Raw genomic sequence first — 22,730 nt, 5'->3', positions numbered from 1 at the left:
GAATTCGTTTGAGCACAAGTAACCTTATCTACAATAATACAATTGTTCATGCATGAAAATAAACAGCCATAAATATTTTTTCCTTACTAACCACAATGCTACAAACATGTAACACCGACTCCTGCAATTGTAGCCTAAAGCCCCATTCACCTTCTAGAGTTTATTAGTTCCTTGAAATGGTAATGAAGTAATATTCCCGTCCACCTATTTTTGCAATGATCATATATGGAAGAAGTTTTATATGATGCAAAATCAAGAACTCTGAATGGCATCAAATCATGTTCAGGTTTGCCCTCCCGTGTGGTTCTGATTCAAGTCAGGTGGGCAGCAATTTTACTTGACTCATACTGAGTCAAGTAAAGAGATTCACGTGTCGGACATCTTCCTGTGAGGTTCACACCTCATGCCAGGAAACCATGTTTAGGCAACACTTATGCAGGCCACTGACCATGAGCTGAGGAGCCACATATGGGCAGCAATTCTACGAGGCTCGGAGCCAAGCACAGCATCCATCACCTATGGTACGGAGTTCCTCGTCTATTTGTCTCATGCCTCGTTCACAAAAATTGTAGCCAGATGGATTCACAACCCATCCTGAGAACAGGCTAGCCTGACAGTTCTAGGAGTATGACATTAAATATGGAGTGGAAAGTCCAGAAACTGTTCATTTGTTCCTCATAATACCAGTTAAAGGTATGAAATTACCACTAAAAGGAGAATCTTGAAGCTGGTGACAGAACAACCCAAGTTGTTATACAACCAATGAGATCGCAAGGAACACTTTAACCAGACAATACTTCAGTTCTACAAATGAGATTAACCCCTTCGATGCTGATGACGAGCTCAGCTCGTCATCAGCCACGGTGGGCGTGTGCGGATGACGAGCTGAGCTCGTCATCTAACGCGGCTTTTAGAAAAAAGCTGCGTAGCAGAAAAATAACCGCTGCAGCGATGCGGTTAAGAGAGTAGTGAAGTGGTCTACTTGGCTGGTCCAATATTTTTCCTTATTTATCATATTTCCAAGATATTCACTTCAGCATTTGCAAACTCTCCTTATGATGTCAGCACTATTAACCAGTATACTCTCAAACATAGGTATGATCATGAGGTTACTGCTGCTTTAGACCACAGTCTAAACATGTTGATATTGCCCTACATATGCGTCCAGCCATTACTTTACTTTTCCAGCCCTTGAGCTGATCCGCTCTACTTGCTGAAGAGTTGGACTAGTTGTAGCCTTCTAGTGGAAAGACTGTTTGCTGGGTTCTAGTGCTTATCAAAGTATCTACTATAGCACCATCTCACATGCAAATAATGTTGTTTCTTTTTACAGTTTTGAAACCTCAGACTGCATTCAATCTCAATAGAGCTTCCTATGTATTTGCTTAAAAACTGACCGTGACTTAAAAAGCCCAATGTTTCATCTCCTTGTCTTTCATATTACCATCTCCTTATTTTCTATCTTCGGCATGCCTCCTCTCTCTGAGTAGAGTCTCCTCTAAGTCACATGGTTGGTTAATTTAACCATTATTACAGTAGTTCTGCAAATTTCCCACAGTTCATTTCAAAGATCATAACCTCTCTTTTGAATGGCATACCCCTACAACCTATGATTAGCTAATTGCTTATATCCCATCTATTAATACCGCCAACCGTTAGCAGGCATGTACACAGACTGTCTCATTAAAAAAACGTGCATAACCCCTATTTTTTTAATCTACCACTTAGAATGTGAAGTAAATGCATGAATAGTTCCTTAACTGTGCAATACTAATCCGAATAACCAACATTAACCAGTGAAAAAAACACCAACCTTGGGATCTGGAGCAGATTGCTGCGTGGCTTAAAGCACTATATAAATTAAATGACTATGCAATACAAAACAATAATCACACAAACAGGATATTTTAGAGTTTGGTGGCACTCTGGACTCCAAAGCTGTCATTCCCTTGCCACGTTTAACGGGGGAACCGCAGGGTTTCCAACAGCAAAGACTTGTCTGGCTCTGCCGCTGGAAACCTTTAACCTGGAGGCTCATCTGGCCCTGGGCTGGCAGGTCAAAGTGATGGCTACAATGCCCTATTTAGGATGGGACGACTACTATTAGATTTCTTTGCTAAGGAAATGTCATGTCACAAACAAGGAAATTGTTCAGTTACCAGGAAACACAAGGAGAAACCTTCCTTCCCCTGGGGAAAGAATGGTGTATTGTTCTTTTTTAAAAAAAATTTCGGGAACAAACTCACAATTTGGGATTTTAGGTGTTCATTTAGGCTTAATGTTTTCAGTATCTATTTATGTTTTTTTGTTTACTCCAATTTTTCCATCAGTGTCAGTGTTTACTTTATGTGAACCATAAACATAATCAAAGGGACAATGGTTTTTCAGTAGTTACCAAGGATTCAGATTTTAATGACTTTATTCCTTCCTTCTCCTTATCTTCTTCCTTCTATGCCTCACTTGAACACCCTCTTCTGAGTAACATTTCCCATATTTCTCTCATCTCACTGTCTGTTTCCCCATACTCAAACTCTTCTTTACAGAGGGTCAGTCCACCCAATGTCAAGTTGTGCGTGGTTGGACATATGTTTGCACCTCATTAAGATCTGATTGCAGCAGATAAAAGGTGAACAGTGGGAATTTAACACACCTTTTTGCTGCTTTTTTCTTTAGTCAAAAAGCAGCGATCAGCTGAAACATGATGTTCTACTTACAACAGAAGCTATATGTTATAAGGTGTTCCTGCACCATGGTTGCTAGCTAGGGTTATCTTTTACTGCTCTTTGACTCAAGATACAAAGAAAGAATGGGGTATTAAATGTATTATTCTGTCTGATCTGGCCTTGCTTTCAAGGATCATAGGGGAAAAGGCTGCGAATGTTTTATTATGTAAACTGTTAGCTATATAAACTGTAGAGGCAGTGACCTGTGCTGCTTACTGTATGATAAAGAGCTGTGGCAGTAAAGAAACTTCATGACATGACCTGCAGAAGGTCTTCGGACGTTTGCCTACGTGAGTACAACGGTGAATTAATCAATCTAGTGAGGCATAGGAGGTGATCTGCTAAAAGTAGGAAGACCACAAAGCAGAGCTATGTTCTTTCCTGAATCTATTCTGCTCATTATGTTTCTTTATATTGGGTGGCCATGCCAAGTGAATCTTGTGTTTACTTGGAAGACAGCGTGAGGCCTACAATGCAAGTATTTCTGCCAAGCCTCTGTTTTTTAATTGAAAGCAGTGCTAGGATTGCTGTGTCCCTTTAGAGTATTTGTAAGACTTACACAAACGACTTTATCTTTGCCTTCTGGGCAACAGTTGTCTTTCATGCAGTGGTTTTGTGTGGAAAGAACATGCACAGCTAGATATGCGGTAATTGAATAAGGAGCATCAACTTGTAAAGAGCTGAAACCAGACGGGGTGAATCATGCGCCCACAATGAGAGGGATAGGAGTTAGGCGTGGGTGGTGGGAAACCAGGGAACTTAGAGACAAGCCCATGTGCATATTGTGTAGGTTACCATGGGCCTGAGTGCAGTTTCCATTATAGACACGAGGGTGAGCAGCCTTTACAACGCAGGCATTACCACGCGCTGCCATTACTATACTGCTATTACAACGCAAGTTGTTACAACGACTTGCGCTGGAGGGCGCTGTTGGATAGGGAATAGTTTCATTTTCTATTCCAACACCTTGCCTACTGTAACGTGGGCTGGAGTTGGAATAGAAAATTAAACTATTCCACTATCCAGCGCTTACAGCGTTGCAATGGCACCCGTAGTAATAGCCCGCATTGTATTGGCATACAACCGACACGAGCTAAGAGACAAAGACTGCACTTGTACTACTTGGTGCCAAAGTAACAGAAGTGCAAAAAAACTTTAAGTGTTGTCCGGTTTCCACTGAAAAGCAAATATTTACCTCTTTGGGGTTTTATCGGGTATAATAATCTTTAATAGAAAGCTAGAAACCCTAAGTTAATTCTTTAAAAACAAAAAGAGTTTGCTGAGTCAGTTGAACAAACATGGTACCCCTTCTGCAAACTGTTCAGTCTTTCGAGCAACTGCCACACCAGCAGTTGTCCTAAAGGCTTATAGATGAACACGAAGCATGCAGAGATCTCTCAAAGCAGGAGACAGTCTTCTCATAGAAGAGTGGATACCATGGCATCCACTAACCTGCTGGGCTGGTGTGCTGGCAGGCCACCTACCATTGTTTAATAATTCGGTTAGACATGGATCTGATATCCAGGCTTACATTTAAGTTATGGAGAGCCCCCTCAGTAAGACACAAGTGAAGTCCAAGAAATAAAACTTATTTGACAGTATGAAGATCTTACAATGTATTTACAGCTCATGTTTTTGTCTTGATCCTCTACCATGATAGAAACAACATGAATGTCACCACCAGCACTTGGCAAGAAAGAGTTGAAAATTGAACTGGGAAAACTGCAAAGTCGATCAGATCCCGATGTTGAAGAGGGCTAAGGCACCGCTTGTACGTGAGAAAACAAAGATGAAAAGATGCAGGCTCTATAGGCATAAACAAGGGGATTCACATATGTTTTGTGCTTCACAGTGGAACTTGAATGATACAACTATTGGCCCACAGACCACATTACATTTCTGAGGAATTCAGGAAGCTATGGCAACCGCTGTTACTTACACTTGGGAGAGGACTCCCAGGAAATACAATTCCAGAAAACACAGCACTCCTTGATGGCATGCTGGGGTAGATGAAGATAATAACTGCATGGTTGGGTACATTCTTGTGGAAACTATAAACACTTCTACTGTTTAGATAATATACTTTGTGTACTGGGTTCACTGTGACATCATCCCTTCTTCTGGCTTCAATATATTGTATTGCACTGTCCTTTTATTTATACAGCACTTCATATTTCAGTGCACTGGCAAAAGGGTAACAACTACACCATTAGTTGTGCTTGGTTGGTATGTGGATTTGTAGGGTGGCCTATGTGTTTTGGTATCAAGGGTGAGGACCAGAGATGCTCTCATCTTATAGTATGCTGCTGTGCTTCAATTCAACATGCATGGTGGGATGGATAGAGTGCTGAAGCTTTGTTATATATGCTGTGTCTGGTTGTAAGGGTTGGCCTACTGGGCAGTGTTTTTGTTTTATGCTCTTTTGATGTTCCTATCAGCGAATAGTACTTATACAACTAGTGGAACTTACAGCCCGATTTAGAGTTTGGAGGAGGGGTTGCCATGTCTCGTCTGCCATATTTATTTATTTTTTGCAGTTTTTATATAGTGCGAACTCGATCCAAAGGTATCAGAGCGCTTTACATGAGCACTGGTTGCATTACAGATGGACACATTAATTTTTTCGGCCATACAGACCTTCTCCCCATTAAGCCACACCATACAAGTGCCATTGGATAATGCACGTGTAGTACTGCGGATGGGACATCCATCATATTCGTGACGGTGTAACCAATCACCCAAATTCCAAATTAGGACCAAAATCTTCCGCCCGTGTTACTTTTCTTCAGTATGGCTTTCTATTCTCATCTCCAAAACTGAGGTTTGTAATTATGGAGTATGTTGTCCGCCATCATCCGCCCCCACACTCGCTATAAAGTTGCCCACTCCGTTTTAGTCTCTGAATTGGTGTAAGGTTTCTGATAACCAGACAATAGGAAGCAGTTGGAAGTGCAAGTCGTTATCAATATAAGCAAAGTAAGGACACAAAACCTCCATTTCAGCAAGAAACATGTTTCAAACGGAAACAGTTCTTAGATAAAATGAGGGGCTGCGAGGTAACGTTTGTGGGGGTCTGAAGACGAGACCACTTTAACGTCGAACACCACAACAGAGTTTATAATTAGTTCCAAAAACACCAGGCGACCCACTATTAAAAATACCCAAGTATAGTGCTGGGGCTGTGACGTAATCTAAGGAAGGCGGCTGCGGTCAGAGAAGTTGGAGGTTATGTCTGTAATTACAGCGAATGTGCGGCTTTCAAAGACATCCATTATGGGGTGACATCACTTCCCCCTTTCATCTACCTGCCAACTCACTTTGCCAATTTCAATGTCATGCTGTTTTTATTCGACGCTGATTTACAGCACAACAAAAGGAGAGTTTAGAAACTAAACCGTCAATTTCTGATTCTGTTTTTCTAGCATTAACAAAAACATATTTCAGAAAAAAAAGGGATACAAATAAACTCTTTAGAGAAAAGACGGTGCACACCAGAGACCAGTGAAGGCGAGTATGTGGGTCAAAATTATGTATAGTAAATGCAGGGAAACAAATCGAAAACTTGTTATGTAAATTGTCTGCAACCCAGAACCTCTTTCGTGTTTTGGCTACACTGGGAACTTGTAGATGCATGTTCTAAACATACAAATGTGCAATTTGTGCAGCAAGCAGGAAAGAAGTGGTGTGCATGCTCGTAACTCGAACAACTTATTCGTCTTGATACACGTAAAACAGAATGCACCAACGCTTTGGGACTAATTCTAAGTTCCATTTTATTTCTGCAGTAATATTGCATCCGGTGATTACTGATGCCGCAGGGTGCGGTAGTGAATGGGCATGTCGTTACTACACTATTCCTAGTTAAATTCCTCAGAATGCTTTACCTGTATTCTGAAGTGCAAAAACTGGCATTAGTGATGTGGCGAAAAATATGAGAGAAGAAAAACCTGTAGTTGTGGTAATTACCGTAAAACACAGAATCCTGATTCAGACGCAACAGTAATGAGGCCCTTACCAATTTTTCAGAACTTTTTACATTCTCCCAGACACTTACATCCATGTTATTGATTGTTAGACTACTTTGGAGAAGTGTGGCTCAATGATTAGAGCGGCAGACCCTGATGCAGAGGTCTAGCCCGGGACCAGGGTTCAATTCCCCGCCTCGGCGGGTCTTGGGCTCAAAAATTCCACGGACCTGATAATTCTCGCCTCGGTGCCTATTCCAATCATAGAGTCCCACTCTGCAACTCTGGGCAATAGCTTGCTTAATCTCCACAACGGCCCCCACAACGCTAAGGATGCCTGGCCTTCACCCTGGGGGTGCTCAGGAGTGGACGCCTCACAGGGAAAGCCAGGATGGGTTCCACAGCGGTATTCGTACAAGCGCCTTGAGACCCTTGCGGGTGAGTAGTGCGCTATACAAGTATCAATTTACAATTTTTTAATTATACAATGGGCAAAACTATTCATACTTTCTCTACCTTTTACCCATTAACTTCAAAAGGTATATGGTTGTCATCCCAATCCTAACTTGTGGCAACAGGCCACACCCATAACCAATTTATCTGTGACCGACAAAGCTGGGCTTTTAATTGATTCCCACCAACTATGTGAAGAAAATTGCTTCTCTAAGTGTAGCCTCCTCCCCATCCCGGGTACATGTAAAGGATCACACCACATATGGAGCTTGGTTTTACACATCGTTATTCCTCAGTGCGTTTTAACTGAACATTCTACATCGGAATTCTTTCACTAAACCCAAGCACTTACGTCACTGTTCTATGGAGTCTGCCAGGAACCAAAAGGATCCCGTTGTTTCTAATTCACAAGACACTATATCTCCCCCTTTCTTAAATAAAAAGTACCAATAATACATATATACATCACAACTCTTCAATAAGTCGTTCTGGTGCTCGAATCAATCACGTAGATCTTGTCATGTGATGCTGCGGAGGTACAGGAGAAGTGTCTCTGGCACTGGTGACAGAGTCACTGGCACAGTCGCTGGGCTCTCCGTATTCTCAGGTGGATCAGTCTCACTTCTGATATCTGGAGTTGGCAAATGACGAGGCAGGTGCTTGAAATGCGAAGAATCTCCCATGATGGTCTTTCCAGGACGGTGAGCAGTCACCATGTGTTCCTTACTAGTCACAACACTCAGTGGGCAGCATTAAAAGGAGCATCACACTTGCCTTTCTGTTTATGCCTGACAGTGGGTCACAGGTCTTCATTTTGCGCTTGTGAGATGAATCAGTAGTGTGAAGTTTATCAATGTCAATAGATCTTTCAGTAGTCCATTGTGGCAACTTGGTTCCTATGGCTCTCCCAAACATTAAGGTGGCAGGGCTTTCACCAGTGGTAGAATGGGGAATTGACCTGTATACACAAAGTGTAGAATGAAGAACTGATTTGAGTTCAAGCTTTTTCAGGGCAGCACGCTTAACAGTCTTCTTGAAGGTGCTCATAAATCTATTGACAACACCATTTGCCTGAGGCCAAGGATGTGTGCTTTTCTGATGCTTGGAATTTAGATGAGTGAAAACATTTTAAAATTCTCGACTATTGAAAGGCAGGCTATTGTCAGATATTAACCCCTTCGATGCTCATGACGGAACGGTTCCGTCATGAGCATCGGTTGAGCTGTGCTCATGACGGAACCGTTCCGTCATGACCACACCCATTTCTAAGGATCCAGCACACCAGGAAAATCTCCTTAGCAGCGATGAGGTTAAAAACCCCATGCTTCAAAAATACTTTTTCATCTCTCAATGACTCTGTCATGAGCAGTTGATGACAGATCTTCCACAAGGGGAATATTACGTTACAATGACTAGTAAATGATTTCCATTGTCAATGGGCCCAAACAAATCAATTGCAATCTTGACCAATGCATGCTTTGAAGATCTGACATGTTTAATGGACGCAGGGTTGTTCTGGATGACAAGCAGTTGCACACATGACAGGCCCTCAATTCTTTTTCAACTATCATCAAAACGAGAGAACCACACCCTGTCCCTTGGAGCTCATTTTGCAGCAACAATTCCACAATTCCCTTATGTTTCAGTTTAATGACTGGTTGTTTTAGACTCTCAGGTATGACAATTTTCGATCCTCATAGTATAATGCCTTCTGGAGTAAATTAAAGTTGTTCCTGCATTTTTTAATTTCTGGTATTCTAAATCCTCATGAAGAGGTCGAGCATGCTTTTGCCAAGATTGATGGGTAGTAATGTCTTTGAGGATTGAAGATTTACAAATTTGTCATGCTCGTGGCAGTAATGATTTGTTCTACTGATATGGCATCAGGTGTACTGGATTTTACTATGAAGTTAACATAAGCATCAGCCGATTTAGAAATAGTGCCATGACACAGTATTTGTACGCATGAGAATTAGTCAGCAGGATTTCGATCTTTTCCTGGGCGATGCACAATCCTATAATCATACTCCTGCAGTCACAACCCCCACCTCTCAATGCGAGAGGGCATCTTGGCTTTTGAATTGCCGAAAATGGGGAGTAATGCTTGGTGGTCAGAGACAACCGTAAAGTGCTTCCCGTACAGGAACACATGGAAATGTTCACAAGCCCCCAACACAACAAGGCTTTCTTTTTCAGGTTGTGAATAGGCATGTTCTGCCGATGACAAACTCTGGGTAGCATAAGCCTCAATGTGTCTTGGGGCACTTGGATGTCCAGTGTGCTGGACAAGGATGGCACCAAACCCCACTGGGCTTGCATCAACAAAAACCTCAGTCTGCAATTTCAGATCAAATTATGCCATTTCAGTGGCATTCTTAATCACATGCTTGAATTTCTTGAAGCTTTATTTGCATTTTCGTGACGATCGAAATGGTACATTTTGTTTCGTCAAGTCTCTCAATGGGGCACTTACAGTGACAAAGTCACATATATACCTTGAACAGTAACTGGCCATACCAAGGAAGGGTCGCAGAATAGATATATCTTGTGGGAAGAAGTGGATGATAAGGGTAGTACTTTATTTGTATCTGTAGTCATTCCCCCATCAGAATAGATATGACTTAAGAACTTGAGTTTTGTTTTATGAAACTCACACTTTTCAGAATTTAAAGTGAGACCTGCATCCACAAGGATACAACCTTATCATGTTCCTTTCGGGTGGTCCCAAAAACAATTATGTCATCACTGTAATTGAAAGCATTTGTGACTGGCTGTATTATGCAACAAATGACACCCTGAAAGAGTTTTGCAGCTGATGATACTCCTTTTATATCAAAATAAACCAACATACCTGCAATTTTTTTCCAGTTCGAGTTGGTGATATCCTTTGTTCAAATCGAGCTGGGAAAAGACTTTGGCTACATTCAGCTCAGTAATCATGTCAGCAATGTGCGAACCTAGATGTCGTTCACCTGGTTTGCTTAGAGCATATCAATGCAGACGCGCACAGCTCCTCCACTATCCATTTTCGGCACTACCACTATGGGGGATACCCATGGCATTGGATCAGTGAATCGCTCAATGATGTCATGCTTTAATAGTGTTAAGTTCTTTCTCAACAATCTCTTGTAAATGAAATGCAATTCGACAATGACGTTGAGCAACTGGAAGGATATCCACATTTATCTGAAGTTGTACTTTCATTATCTTACATCTTCCCAGTCCATGAAACAATTATGGAAATTGATTCACTATCTCAAGATAGGCACTGACATTGTAGTTTACAGTAATCAGCACATGTCATCACCAGTGCTGAAACTGAGCAAACATGCACTTGACAAAGTGCTTTGCAGGACATGAATAGGTGCTTGTATTTTGGTCTTTTTATGCTTCACAGTTGCTATAAATGAACCTGGACTGTGAAGTGACATCAAAAACGCCCATGTATAAACTCTGGTTTTGGACAGGGTAAATCGGGGCACTGGAGACAGTTAATTGCACTTTTCCACCGGCATTTATTGATGTGCCACGGTCTATGATAAAAGGTATGAAGGACCCATTCACTTTTAGTATGATTTTGGGTCTGAATCCAATAAATTTCGCAATTTCACCTTGTCGCTCTAGCTTCAACCGGCATTCTTTGTTTCAAGAAGCTAATCCTATATGCGCACATTGGCGACGACATTGGCATCATACACCCATCTTCCTCACTGTCACTTGATAATAACGGTGCCCAACTTTTTGATGAGGAATTTGATGACAATCGGCGCCGTTCAGTTACTACTTGCCTCAAATGATGTTGCTGCTTATCCTTGTGGGCATGGCTGGAACATCTCTAGAACTTTCCTACACACATTTAGTTTTCTCGATGTGACGCACTTGATTGTTCCTCCGTTTTGTTTTGATGTGATGCACTTCATGTTTTCCTCGCTTTGCAAACTGTTACAAAGTGCTTCTGTTCTCCGAAGCCTTTGCATATCAGTCAAATGGCTGGATATTTACCCATATGTGGAAAGGAAAATCTACATTGAAAACACATCTTCTTTTTCTTTGGAGATGCTACTTTGCGGCATTCGACCTTGTGTTTTGGCTTACTTTTCACGCTCATCCCAGATTCAGTTTGGGCCGTTCCGGCCACCATGTTAGCGGCTTGCCTGTCAGCTCTTTCTCTGCTCTAGCAGCTATGATTACTGATTCCAAGCTAAGGCTCTCTTTTGGCATTTGTCATCTGAAGACATTGGAGAGCCAACCATCTATTACTTTGAGATGCATGGCCTCTTCATCATTTAACTTATTGAACTTGAAATGCTTCATGAGCGAATCAAGTCTTTCTACAAACTCATCTATTGTTTCATCAGCGTTCTGCCTTTCTTTGGTTGAAAATGCACCTTTCGTAGTCAACATTTGGCATTGGATTGAACTTGGTGTATAGTACCTCTTTATTTTGACTGTATGTCTCTCTACCACCGTGTGGTATTTTTTTCAAATCACTTCTTTTACTCCTTCACCTGACAGATTCTTCAGATATTCAATGATCTTTTTATCAGTTACTTCTTCCAGCGCCTCAATGAAATCATCGAAGGTTTTGATCCCGGCAGTCCATTTGTCGCCAATATTCTGCTTTGTGGCAGTGTCTAAGGGAGCCGGTGGTTTTAAGAATGCAGCGACCATAACCTGTGGAACTTTCTGCTGTCGAAAGAAGAGCCTGCTCCTGCAGCATTGGACCTGCACAAGCACAAGCACAAGCAGTGTGCTAACATCTGGGTCGTTGTGCCCGATCTCTGGTTGTGAGGTGCTGTCTTCTTTGGCAGGGAGTAGCAATTTTGATTTTTTCCAACCCTGCCTTCATCACCCTCACCTATTTGCATTGTACCTGCTTTCTACTGCCTTTAGCATTTCTTTGTGTTAGAAATGATTTTCGCTTTTAGCGCTTCTTTGAGCTCAGCTATCACTACCTTTGAGCTTGGCGATCACCACCTTTGGTGCTTCTCTCTACCTGGTTGTCTTTAGTGTTGTGGTACAGTATGAGTGACCACTCTGTGCTATGCTGTAGCACAGTATCTCTTGTATCGACTTTACCAGCAAGTGATAAATGAGTGTACCTTTGAAATGTAAAATAATCCCTTATCCAGTCCAATAAAAGCACTTCACAGATGGTGGAATGATACACCAAACTGCAAATAGTGAAAGATTAGAGAGTAATTACAAACTGTCAATCAAGCATTCTGGCTAATATGAAAGGGGAATTTCGTAAGCCTGAAGCATAAACCATGTGCGCAAAGTTTAATAATGGCCAAGAGAAAGGAGCAGCAATATGACTCACTCATGGATTTGCCTCTTACACGTTACGTAAGGCCTTAACTCACTGCACCACTATCAAAGAAAAAAAAATAGAATTTATCATCTTAGTAGCCCAGATTTTACACTATATTGACATTTCATTTTTTAATGACTTCCAACCTCTTGTGAATAAATATCCTTTTTCTGTGAAATAGTTACAGGCTCTCTGTAAGGTCAATTCTGTAATAAGGTTTCCCATGATTTTGATCTGAAGCGCTGTTTCTGGGTAGACATTAATATACATCAATAATATAAATTTTTGGCAAGCTGTGAATATTTACTCAGAGCATCTGGTACTGTTCCCAATCAGGAACACATGCTTCATCATTAATTGAAATGCATGTGTGTTAACCAGAGAGTGATTAGCCAAAAAGTGAAGGTCATCTTTGGAAACAGCTTTTAAACCCTTACTTTTGTACCAGACCTAGGCAAACCATTCAAATCAGTCCAGTGAAACAGAAAGCTACTCGCGGCTCGAAACCATTGATCAATACAAAACGATTCCACATCACTATAGCCTCACTAATGATGAAGGATATGATCTTGGCATTCTGCTTCTGCATAGCACAAAAAACTAAATACTTCACAATGTTCTTCTCCCTAATGTTAAGACCTGTGTTGTATGTAGGATGACCACATACTTCAAGGTTTTTACTGACTCTTAACATTTCTGGACTTTTGTGGTAGCATAATGCATTCAAGGTGTTGTAGCATTGTTCTGTTGAACTAATTATATTAATACATCTAGATCAATGATTTTTAGGTGAAAAGTTCATAAATGGAGACTGCGACCAAAATGTTGTGAAGTAAGGTTCTTACCCTAATTGTATCTCAAGAGGCATTGGAATAAGCAGCCTGCTAAAAGTCAACACTCCCTCATCTTCATTTTAACACGTGAATCCAGTAGTTGTCTTACCATAATATTCTTGGTTAGATTGGACTTCACTGCTACACACTGAGCAGCACATGACACCCGACAGTTCAGTATTTTGGAGGTAGGTAGGAAAGGGGGTGCATGTCAAGAACCTCAAACTGTCTGCCTGAATAAACTAGTACATGTTGGACCAATATCCTAGGGCAAAGAGAAACTAGAGACAATGGACTTCCTCTCAACTTGAAATACTAAGCATGGCTATGAAGGTCTTACCTGGTATGTGCTCTCCTCCATAAGTAATGTTGACATCATAGTCTCCGGGAACATACGGAATGTATTCCACACTGCAGCTGCCATCTTTGTTGTCTTTGCATGACATTTTGGATTCGGATGGGCCCTCAACGGTTATTCCAAGACCACCGATTCCGGCACCTCTGCAGAAATATAAATCATCAGATGAACTTCTTCCCATAGCAACATAAATGAAGGGACACAGAAATAGAGGGTATCCAGAAGTATGTTCACTTGCAAACACACTTTTTCTGTTATTAGTCCTTCACAAGTACAGAAAGGAAGGACTCCCTCTCCCAGTAAGCTAGGAGATGATTTGAAGCCACCAGATAATCTTCAATATCGAAATGGGCATGCAGGCAAACTAAAAGAATCACATTGTTTATCGTACCGCACTTTATTACCAGCTAGATATGTCTACCAACACACAGACATCATACCAGTGAAATTAAGGTGACCTCTAACACAGGGTTCTCCAAAGTCGGTCCTGGAGGGCCGGATCAATGCAAGATTTTTAGCATATCTCCATTTAGATAAATGTAGTTATCTTAAAAATAAGGCATAGATCTGGCCCTCCAGGACCGATTTTTGGAAAACCATGCGTAACACGTTACTTAGAACAACTATACTAATAAATGCACTGTCAATCATTTGTTACAACAGTGCAAAGATCAACTCCTTCTAGTTACTACGGTGTAGCGTAACGGATATGAGAAACATGTTGCTTCAGAGATTGCATTTTACAATGCATTGCATGGGGGAAATTACTAATATTTACCAGCCGCTTCAAAGAGAATATCATGTCACTGCACAAAAATGACCCCTTGCATACTGTATTCAGTTAAATACTTTAAAAAAAGACAAAACCGCATGAAAACCAACATGCCATAAACCATGTGCCCAAAGTTTAATAATTGCCAAGAGAAAGGAACAGCAACATGACTCACTAATGACTTTGCCTCTTACACGTCATGGAACACAATACACTCTCTGCATCTATTATGTTGGTAATTAACTGGAATGAATGATGAACTCTTAGCATATACGTTGGTATTGATTATTGAAAAATAAGTTCATTATTGGTATAGGAATCGTAAGGTCAACAAAATGGAGGGAGTGCTTAGACTCTTTAGTGAAGCATTTTAGTTGTTTTTAACTGAAATGGATGATGGACTTTTCATTATGTCTCTTAGGCAATCATTTTGTAGTGGGTTGACAACAAGCATGAACGATCCAGTCGAAGGTGGTCAAGTGCCAAAGCATGATAATCGATGGTTGGAAAGCCTCAGCACTATGATGAGTTTAAAATAACCATGCAATAGCACGGACCACGACCAAGTATTGTCTGTTTCTTTCAAGATATATTCAATGGAAAAAATGATTTTGCTGTGGCTGCATGCAATACCACCACGAACCAACTAGTACTGATAATGAGGTTAGTGAATTAACATGTGGGCAGTATAATATGGTGCCAGTGCATCATTGGCGTTGGTGTAAGTGGTGGAGGTACTGTTAGAGTGCCTCCTACTAATGCAGAAAAAAGTAACATGTACGGATCATAATGACAACTACTATAGAAGGAGGACCATTTTGTCATTGTGACAAGATTCAGCCAAAGAGCAAATCCCAAAACAACCTGCTTCAGACAAAGAACAAAATTCACTTTTGATCTCCACCTTCTCTCTCACACGAGCTGGCATAACAATCAACCAGAAACACCATACCCACAGATATACTAAAACAATTTGCAGACATGTAGTGCTGACTAGAATGCATTTCATTAACCATCATCCAAAGAAGGACAGCTCCATCATCAGTCACCTGAGAACAAAATATTCCTTGTATTGCTAATAAACCTCCCAAGGTACATCACAAGATGTACTATGCTACCTAGGGTATATCATTACACGTTAATTATTCACAGCCTTGCTCACCACTAGTCTCAATGACTAACTAGGACTTATTCTGCCCTACTGCAGTTTCTACTAGACCCCCATCAATAATTTTTATCTGTGAACCTCATCATTTACCTCTACCCCACCTAGCCGTTCATCAGAGGCCATGACCTTCTTTACAATGGTCACACTAACAATATCCATCCACATATATATATATACATGATATCTAAAAGTACAACAAATGCAAACCCTAGGCACTGCCACAACCTCTCAAAATGATGAATGCCAATTAGATATTTTTTAAAAAGTCTCTTAAGCCAGACTCACTTCACCATAACCAAAGTACCACTGCATACCAATCAAAAACCTCTCAGGTGGGTTCAATCAATCCCAACTCAAAGCACAGACAAAATCCCAGAACCCATGAGTAACTCACGATCATAGATGACTCCCAGATTTGGTCAATGATCAGCATGTGCCATTGCTACATCTAAGTACTACAATTGTCCTCCATTTTGGACTCTGAGCAAACTGCTCACTATTAATGGCTCCTAATCAGCATGAAATCAAAAACAAAGGACTCTCTTGTTCACAAATCAATGCTTTCATGAACAGCCACAAAAAATCTCAGCAACAGGATACAACACTCCATCCACGATGAATCCTAGCATTTATTGCAGGAAGGTGGGAGTTCTAAATTGGGAGATCAGACAGTCGGATATGGGACCCTAAGATGACAAGGTACATTAGATCCCACCTAATGGGCTGGGAAGTTGGTATACCATTGTTGTTAGGAACTAAAATGGAGGTTTTCACATATACCCAGCAAAATACTTTAAACCAAGTAAGTCCTGTGGGAGACAAAGTCCAAGGAAGCTAATTAAATGAGAGCTATAGTTGGCAGTGTCTATATGTGACCAAATAAGGTCAGGAAGAAATGGTAGACATAGCCTTCATATTTTCAAGTGAGACTGAAAGTGAGTGAACAGACACACTGTACGTTCCCACAGGAAGAAGGAATGCTTAACATAATAACTGTATTTTCTAGAGAGAATGTATGCATATGTGGATAGACACTTTCTATGTCCCAACTAGAAGAGAGAGTGAAATGATTTAGTGCTAAAAGAATGGTCACTTTCCAAGAGAATGTAGGTTCCATGGGTTTCTTTTTAGTGAAGGATGAAAGCCTACACCTAAGAAGTATATGTCAGGCATACTATATGTGTATTTATTAAGTGTGTGTTACACATAAAGGAGCCATATGTGTGAAGAAACTATAAAGATATTAAATCAGCCCATTACGCACCATGCTCATGTTACGCCAGCCTATTATTGGATATACACAAAAATGTGACGGGATGTCTTCACACACCACCAGGGGGAGTATTACATAAAGTGCCCCGGGGGCACAAGAGGCGTTTGCGCCAGCTTTGCACGCCCCCGGGGCACTTTGGCATTTCAGAAGGTGCCACTGATGCTTGTGTGGCCCCCTTCTGTAATACCAAAAGAGCTGGCACACATAAAGCACCAGCGCTATCTTCAAGGGGGAGTTACCTCATGTGCATGGGGGAGTGCTCCTTGCAAATGAGGCAATCCCTTTGCCTTGTATTACCAATGTGGATGCAGAGGCTAAGAGGCCCTCAGGAGGCGCGCTGACAGTTCTCCACCTAAAAGGTGGCACATTGTGAATCAGCCTCCTGAGAACAGCACTCTCCAGGGGGTAAAGGGGGTCCTATGGATCCCCCCAGACATCCCCTTGCAGGCAGGTGCAGTCACTGACTACACCAACCTGCAAGAGGATCTCTATTCCCGTTTAAAAGTGCAGGCGGGTTGCCGCCTGCACAGTGAAACACGGACTGGCTTTAAAGCAGCCGCTCCTTATTTCACATGAATGCGCTGCTCCCAGGGCAGCACAAGTTCGCAGTTACCCTGGGAGCAGTGCATTCCCCATAATGCAGCGCATTTTCCTTCATTGCACTGGGCACATCTGGTAAAAGATGCACCCAGTGCAATGAAGGAAAATGTGCTGCTGTGTAATGCGGCCACTGGTGTCATGCTTCATCAAAGGACTCCCCTCGCTCTTCAAAAACCCCTTTGATGAAGAGCGGCCTACACCCTAGAGTCAGGGAGGCACTTCTATCTATTTATGGATCCATGAATCTGGGTTTTTCAATTGAACTGTATGTCCAATACCAGGCTGACATAACATGAGCATGATGCATAATGTGCTGATTGAATATCTTTATAGTTTTTTTTTACTTGGGTGGCTCTTTTGTTTGCAACAGTCTGCGACTGGAGGCCAGTTCACCCTTGAGGCCCCATAGCCTCTAGTTCCCTACCGTGGATGGCCTCCATGGTTTATGTGTTTTGATATTTATTAAGTGCACCTACAGCAAAACAACTCGGATCCTGACACAATGTATATGATACTTAATGGTCTATGGAAGAGCAGGAAAAAGACTCCAAGACTGTAAAAGAATAAATCATAGTGTCTGAATTACCTGGTGATGACTGAAAAGGCATTTGGTTTGTTTGTGAGTCCTTCTTTCAGTCCAGTTCCTTGAGCCTGGACATGTGATGGATAGCAGCCTTCGGTGACGCCCACTTTAAAGGGACTATTGAGAAGCGGCTCGTCATCATAGGTCACATCAACTGCGTGAATACCTTTTAAAATAAATCGAAATGTAAGCATAGGTTGTTTCCATGCTGAATAATCACACATTTTCAATGGAAACGTCAGACAGGAAACAATTAATTCTTCACTTTTTTTCACATTGGTTTTACCGTGCAAATGGATTTAGCACGCTGGCACACACTGGGACATGCAGAAGAACAAAATATAACAGCCACTGCTTCAAGGAAGGCTTCAGAAATTATTTCAAAGTAACACTGATTGGCCCAATTGCCAAAAGAGGTCATCATCTACTTTCAATCAACTGTAAATAAACTATATTTGAGTCATATGCTGGAAGGGCATCACAGTGATACACTGTCTGCTTAATCAAAATATAAATTAAGTGAACACGGGACGTTTATCAGAAGAGTAAATGCTTTTCATCCTGTTTAAGGAAATCCTCCATAAATATTTGTTATCACGTTAATTATTCAAAGAAAACATTGGATTACACAGAACAGGAAGGTTTTGCACTTATTTGGTGACCAGAGAAGAAGCTGCGACATCCTTGTGTGCGAAGGGATAGGCCTGATTTGCCTTTTTGGAAATCTTTTTTTTTTTTTTTTTTTTTTGGTAGACCTTTATTGCACATTATACATATACACAGCGGTGTGCCTACAACCCACTGATAGGGCCGGCCGCAATCAGTGTACCAGCCGAAACAGACGAGTCCAGGAATATACATCACTAGTAAAAGGTTATAGTCTAGTAAGGCACAACTCGTGAAGGCACAACAGGTGTTCATAGTAAAAATGTTCAAAGTACACCATAAGACTGTGGCCGTAGCGCCCTGATGGTATCTCGGTCTCATTTTACATTTTGAAGAACCAAACTCAAGCAAACATAGAACCCAATCCACCCTCCACCCCCAACCCCCCCGATCCTGGTCCTTGTGAGTAGTCCGAACCTGTAAGATACAGTGTCCATAATGTAATCAACCCCAGTGGTGGTAGGTGGGTATTAACCTGGGCAGGCAATCGTTGATAGACCTATTTACCGTGGGTCAAAACAACGGCAAGCACCCGTACAAGCAGTAGGTCTCTCTGGCCAATTATGGTGCTTGTGGGACCCCCAAGTACTTCCATAGCTCAAAGATATCGTGCAGGACAGACGGCACACGCTCCCTCAGTCAGTACTCATTCGGGTTCAGCACCTCCTTCAGATAAGGCAGCACTCACACTCCTCTCGCTATCAGTGTCATCTAGGGAGAGCATATAGAGCGTAAATGGAGTCCATATATCCCGTGGTCGTGCCTTCTCTGGGAGCCCCTCATAGTAACAATTCAGTTGATCTCTACAATAAGCTATGTCATTCAGCCACAGTCGCACGTCAGGCGCTCTCCTCCCTCCCCAACTCATAGCCACTCTTCGCTTGGCCAGTTGGAGCGCCAACACTACAAATCTTCTAGACTTTGCCGATATACCAGAAGCTATTCCCAGGAGGCAAAGGCGCACATCCAACGCAACTTCGGTCGATGCCATGGCAGTAAGCGTCTCAGACACCGCCTTCCAGAAGTCATACACGCGCAAACAGCCCCAGGCCAGGTGTACAAAGTCAGCGTCATCCTCTCCGCATCGGACACAGTGGGCAGACTCGCGAAGGCCAAACCTAACCAGCTGAACCGGCGTGTAGTACCACTGATGTATTTATTTATAATGCAGAAGCCGAAAATTACCATTGATCATGTACCCCCCTGTCATAGCACAACATTCAGTCCATTCGTCATCACTCAATGGTTTTGGGAGACTTCTATCCCATCTGGCTCTAGCCAGGACTGCGCCCCCTCCCTCATCTTCCTGTGCAGCTCGATACAGTTTAGATGGCAATTTAGACCTATCCGTGGCAGTGTAAAGCAATTGTAAAGCCCCAAGGGCCAACGGCTCCTCCGGGTATGTTGGATATAGAGTATGCACCGCAGCCCGAAGCCTAACATATATAAAGGTAGACATAGTGGCGTTAGTGGAGCGGGCCGTCATGGCCTGCAGGGGAAGAAACGATGCACCAGGGAAAAGGTCCCCCATAGTCTGAAGTCCAGCTTCCCTCAGAACCTGTAACCCCCCTATCTCACCAGACACCGAAATGCCTGAATGATATAGCAGCGGCATAGCCGGCGCATACAATGGCAACCTGGCTGCCCGCCTGCCCAATTATTCCCAGGGCCTTTTTGGAAATCTTGTTGTTAATTTTAGGAAATACTCCTGTACCTTCAAGGGAGCCACTGATTTCATACCATCCTCACTCTAATAGATAGTGGTGCCAGGATCGGATACATTTGTGAACTTGAAGGCTGGGTGATCAGATTCAGTCTGCTATACCATTATAAAGCAATTAGTGAACTGAAGGTCTTTATACGATTTAAATGCATTCTCAGGATGTCTAATCCAGCAGAATGTTGACATTCAATTGGCAAGAAGAGAGCACTATCTAGATGCTCACTCCTAAAATAAGAACAAGTTATAGTGGTGGCAGCAAATAAAGATCTGTTTGAAAAAGCATGCAATTCATTTTGTGGCACATCCGGTTACATAACATGATTGTTACATTTTATAATAGATATTAACCCTTTTACTACAAGGATGCTTGAGCACATTGGTGCCAGAGTTTTTTTGCTAACCATCGGCAGTAGGTTGCTCAAGCACATATCCCTGCAAAGGCTTGATCCCCCCCCAACTCTGCACCATTGGGTCTCCGGAGCAAGGTCTTACCAGACAGGTATGGGTTTTCTATGGTTTAGACGACATACAGACAAACTGAGAGTAATGCATTTTAGAAACTTAGATAGAGCTGCAAGCGAAATCCCAGATTGGGGTATCTATCTTTGGATCAAAGATGTCTCCCATGGGCTATATATAAAATTAGGCCACATTTGTAACATTTAAACTATCTAAGGCTTTTAAAACTGGGTATCAGACCTCCCCCAAACTGATTGACAGGCTGTTAGATCCTGCTGAACAGGTTTGTTGGATTATTAGCATGTTTTTTCCCCGAAAAAAATAATTGCCCACAAAACCCTTCTATCAGGAAGAGATCCTTCCTAAGGTATGATCCAAATCTAGGTTTCTCTAGAGGTTCTGAGAGTGGGGTTATTAGAGAGGTGAGTTTAAGCAGTGATTAAGGCACTAAATGCCAGGAAATGTTTTTGATGGTTGAAATTCCAGGAGGATGGCCCATCTTGCCTCAGTGTCACAAGGGAACCTACCAACCATTTGTGAAATCTAGAGACACAGAGGAATCCACTGTGATATGGCATGCTGGAATTTAAATAGTTGTATACCCAAAACTCTCTGCAAAAGTAAAAGTAAAGGTTAAAAAAAAAATCTTCCTCTTTCTGTTGCAGAAAACTGCAGAAATTCTGGCAAATGAAAAGAGTCCTACATTCCAATATTTACACAGTTCGCTCACAAAAAGCACCCCACATGTGATTGGGCCAATTACACATAAGAGAAATAGGCCAAACTTGGCTATGTGAACAGCACATAGACACAATATTGACAGCACATGGTCAGATATTTAACCAGTTCCTGTCTGTTACGCTAGGCCCACCCTCAAATGTGAGGTACTTTTTTATTGGAAAAAATGTGGGAACACTGGGTGGCAAGAGTTTTGCTGTTCACTACAAATTCTAGAACTTAGTCACAGAAAAATGAGGAAATTATATTTTGTTCCCATTGTTTGATATGTTTGGTGCATTTGGGTAAGAAACGTGGTATCAATACACGTCACACCGCTCGTCCTGGTTCATAAATGCTTTTGCTATGCCCCAGTAAGGAGCAGAGTTCTTGTCTACGCTCCTTGACGAAGTCTTTCTGTGCTCCAGTGAGTAAAAAGGGGGTGTGTCTGTGTGTGGGTATGTCTGTCTACAACCACACCCAGCGGGGGTATATGAACTGTTTGGAATTCTTTTTCCCCCTTAGGATAAGAAAAGATCTATATAGCATCTGGATCACTGCTGGGGCTCAAACTCACAGCTCCTTCCTCCTGGACAAAGAAGTACTGGGAGACAAAAGAGCTGTCTCAAACTGAACAATAATCCTCCTATATCCCCTTCCAATCCCCACTGCCTGGTTTGTTTTTTCTGTTGCTGGTGTGGGAGGCATGGTGGGAGGGAGGATAAGAGGAGCTTTGTAGCTCCTCCTGCCCTCTCTCCCACAGAATAAAGGGCCTTCAGCTGGTGGGCGTGAACTGAGAGCAGTAATAGCCCCTCCCATTGTCCTGACCACAAGTTGGATCCTTGATAGACCTGGAAGGGGCTAGGGAGTGCCTCCCTGGCCCAGTCAATATGTGTGTGATGTCACTAATGACATCACATGTACATTAATGAGGAGGCTCAGAAGTGTGCACCAGCTGCTCCAGTAAGGAGTTGACCAGTATCAAGAAATGACTGACTATGGACAAACTATTCCCCCCACCCCCTGTTAGTGACGGGTGTTATACCCCATCAGGGGGAGCAAACAATGAGCACTGAGGGTCCTTTTCCCTCTGATGTCTATATAGGTCATATGGGTGTCCTTT

At 42.1% G+C, this 22,730-nt stretch overlaps 1 protein-coding gene across 4 annotated transcripts in view; it reads right to left on the bottom strand.

The window, feature by feature from the left end:
• FLNB (filamin B) overlaps positions 1-22,730 on the bottom strand; it is a 476,237-nt gene that overhangs the window by 148,544 nt on the left and 304,963 nt on the right. For all 4 annotated transcript variants that reach the window (XM_086939044.1, XM_086939045.1, XM_086939046.1 and 1 more), the window contains exons 23-24: positions 18,046-18,208; positions 13,629-13,789 (exon numbers count right to left, since the gene is read on the bottom strand). In XM_086939044.1, the coding sequence (XP_086795170.1) occupies positions 13,629-13,789; positions 18,046-18,208 (324 nt within the window). The remainder of the gene's footprint in view (positions 1-13,628; positions 13,790-18,045; positions 18,209-22,730) is intronic.

This window comes from Lissotriton vulgaris, chromosome 9 (genome assembly GCF_964263255.1).
Source record: "Lissotriton vulgaris chromosome 9, aLisVul1.2, whole genome shotgun sequence".
NCBI lineage: Eukaryota > Metazoa > Chordata > Amphibia > Caudata > Salamandridae > Lissotriton > Lissotriton vulgaris.
The sequence above is the reverse complement of the archived record's forward strand: the minus strand, read 5'-3'. Positions and strand labels throughout refer to the sequence as shown.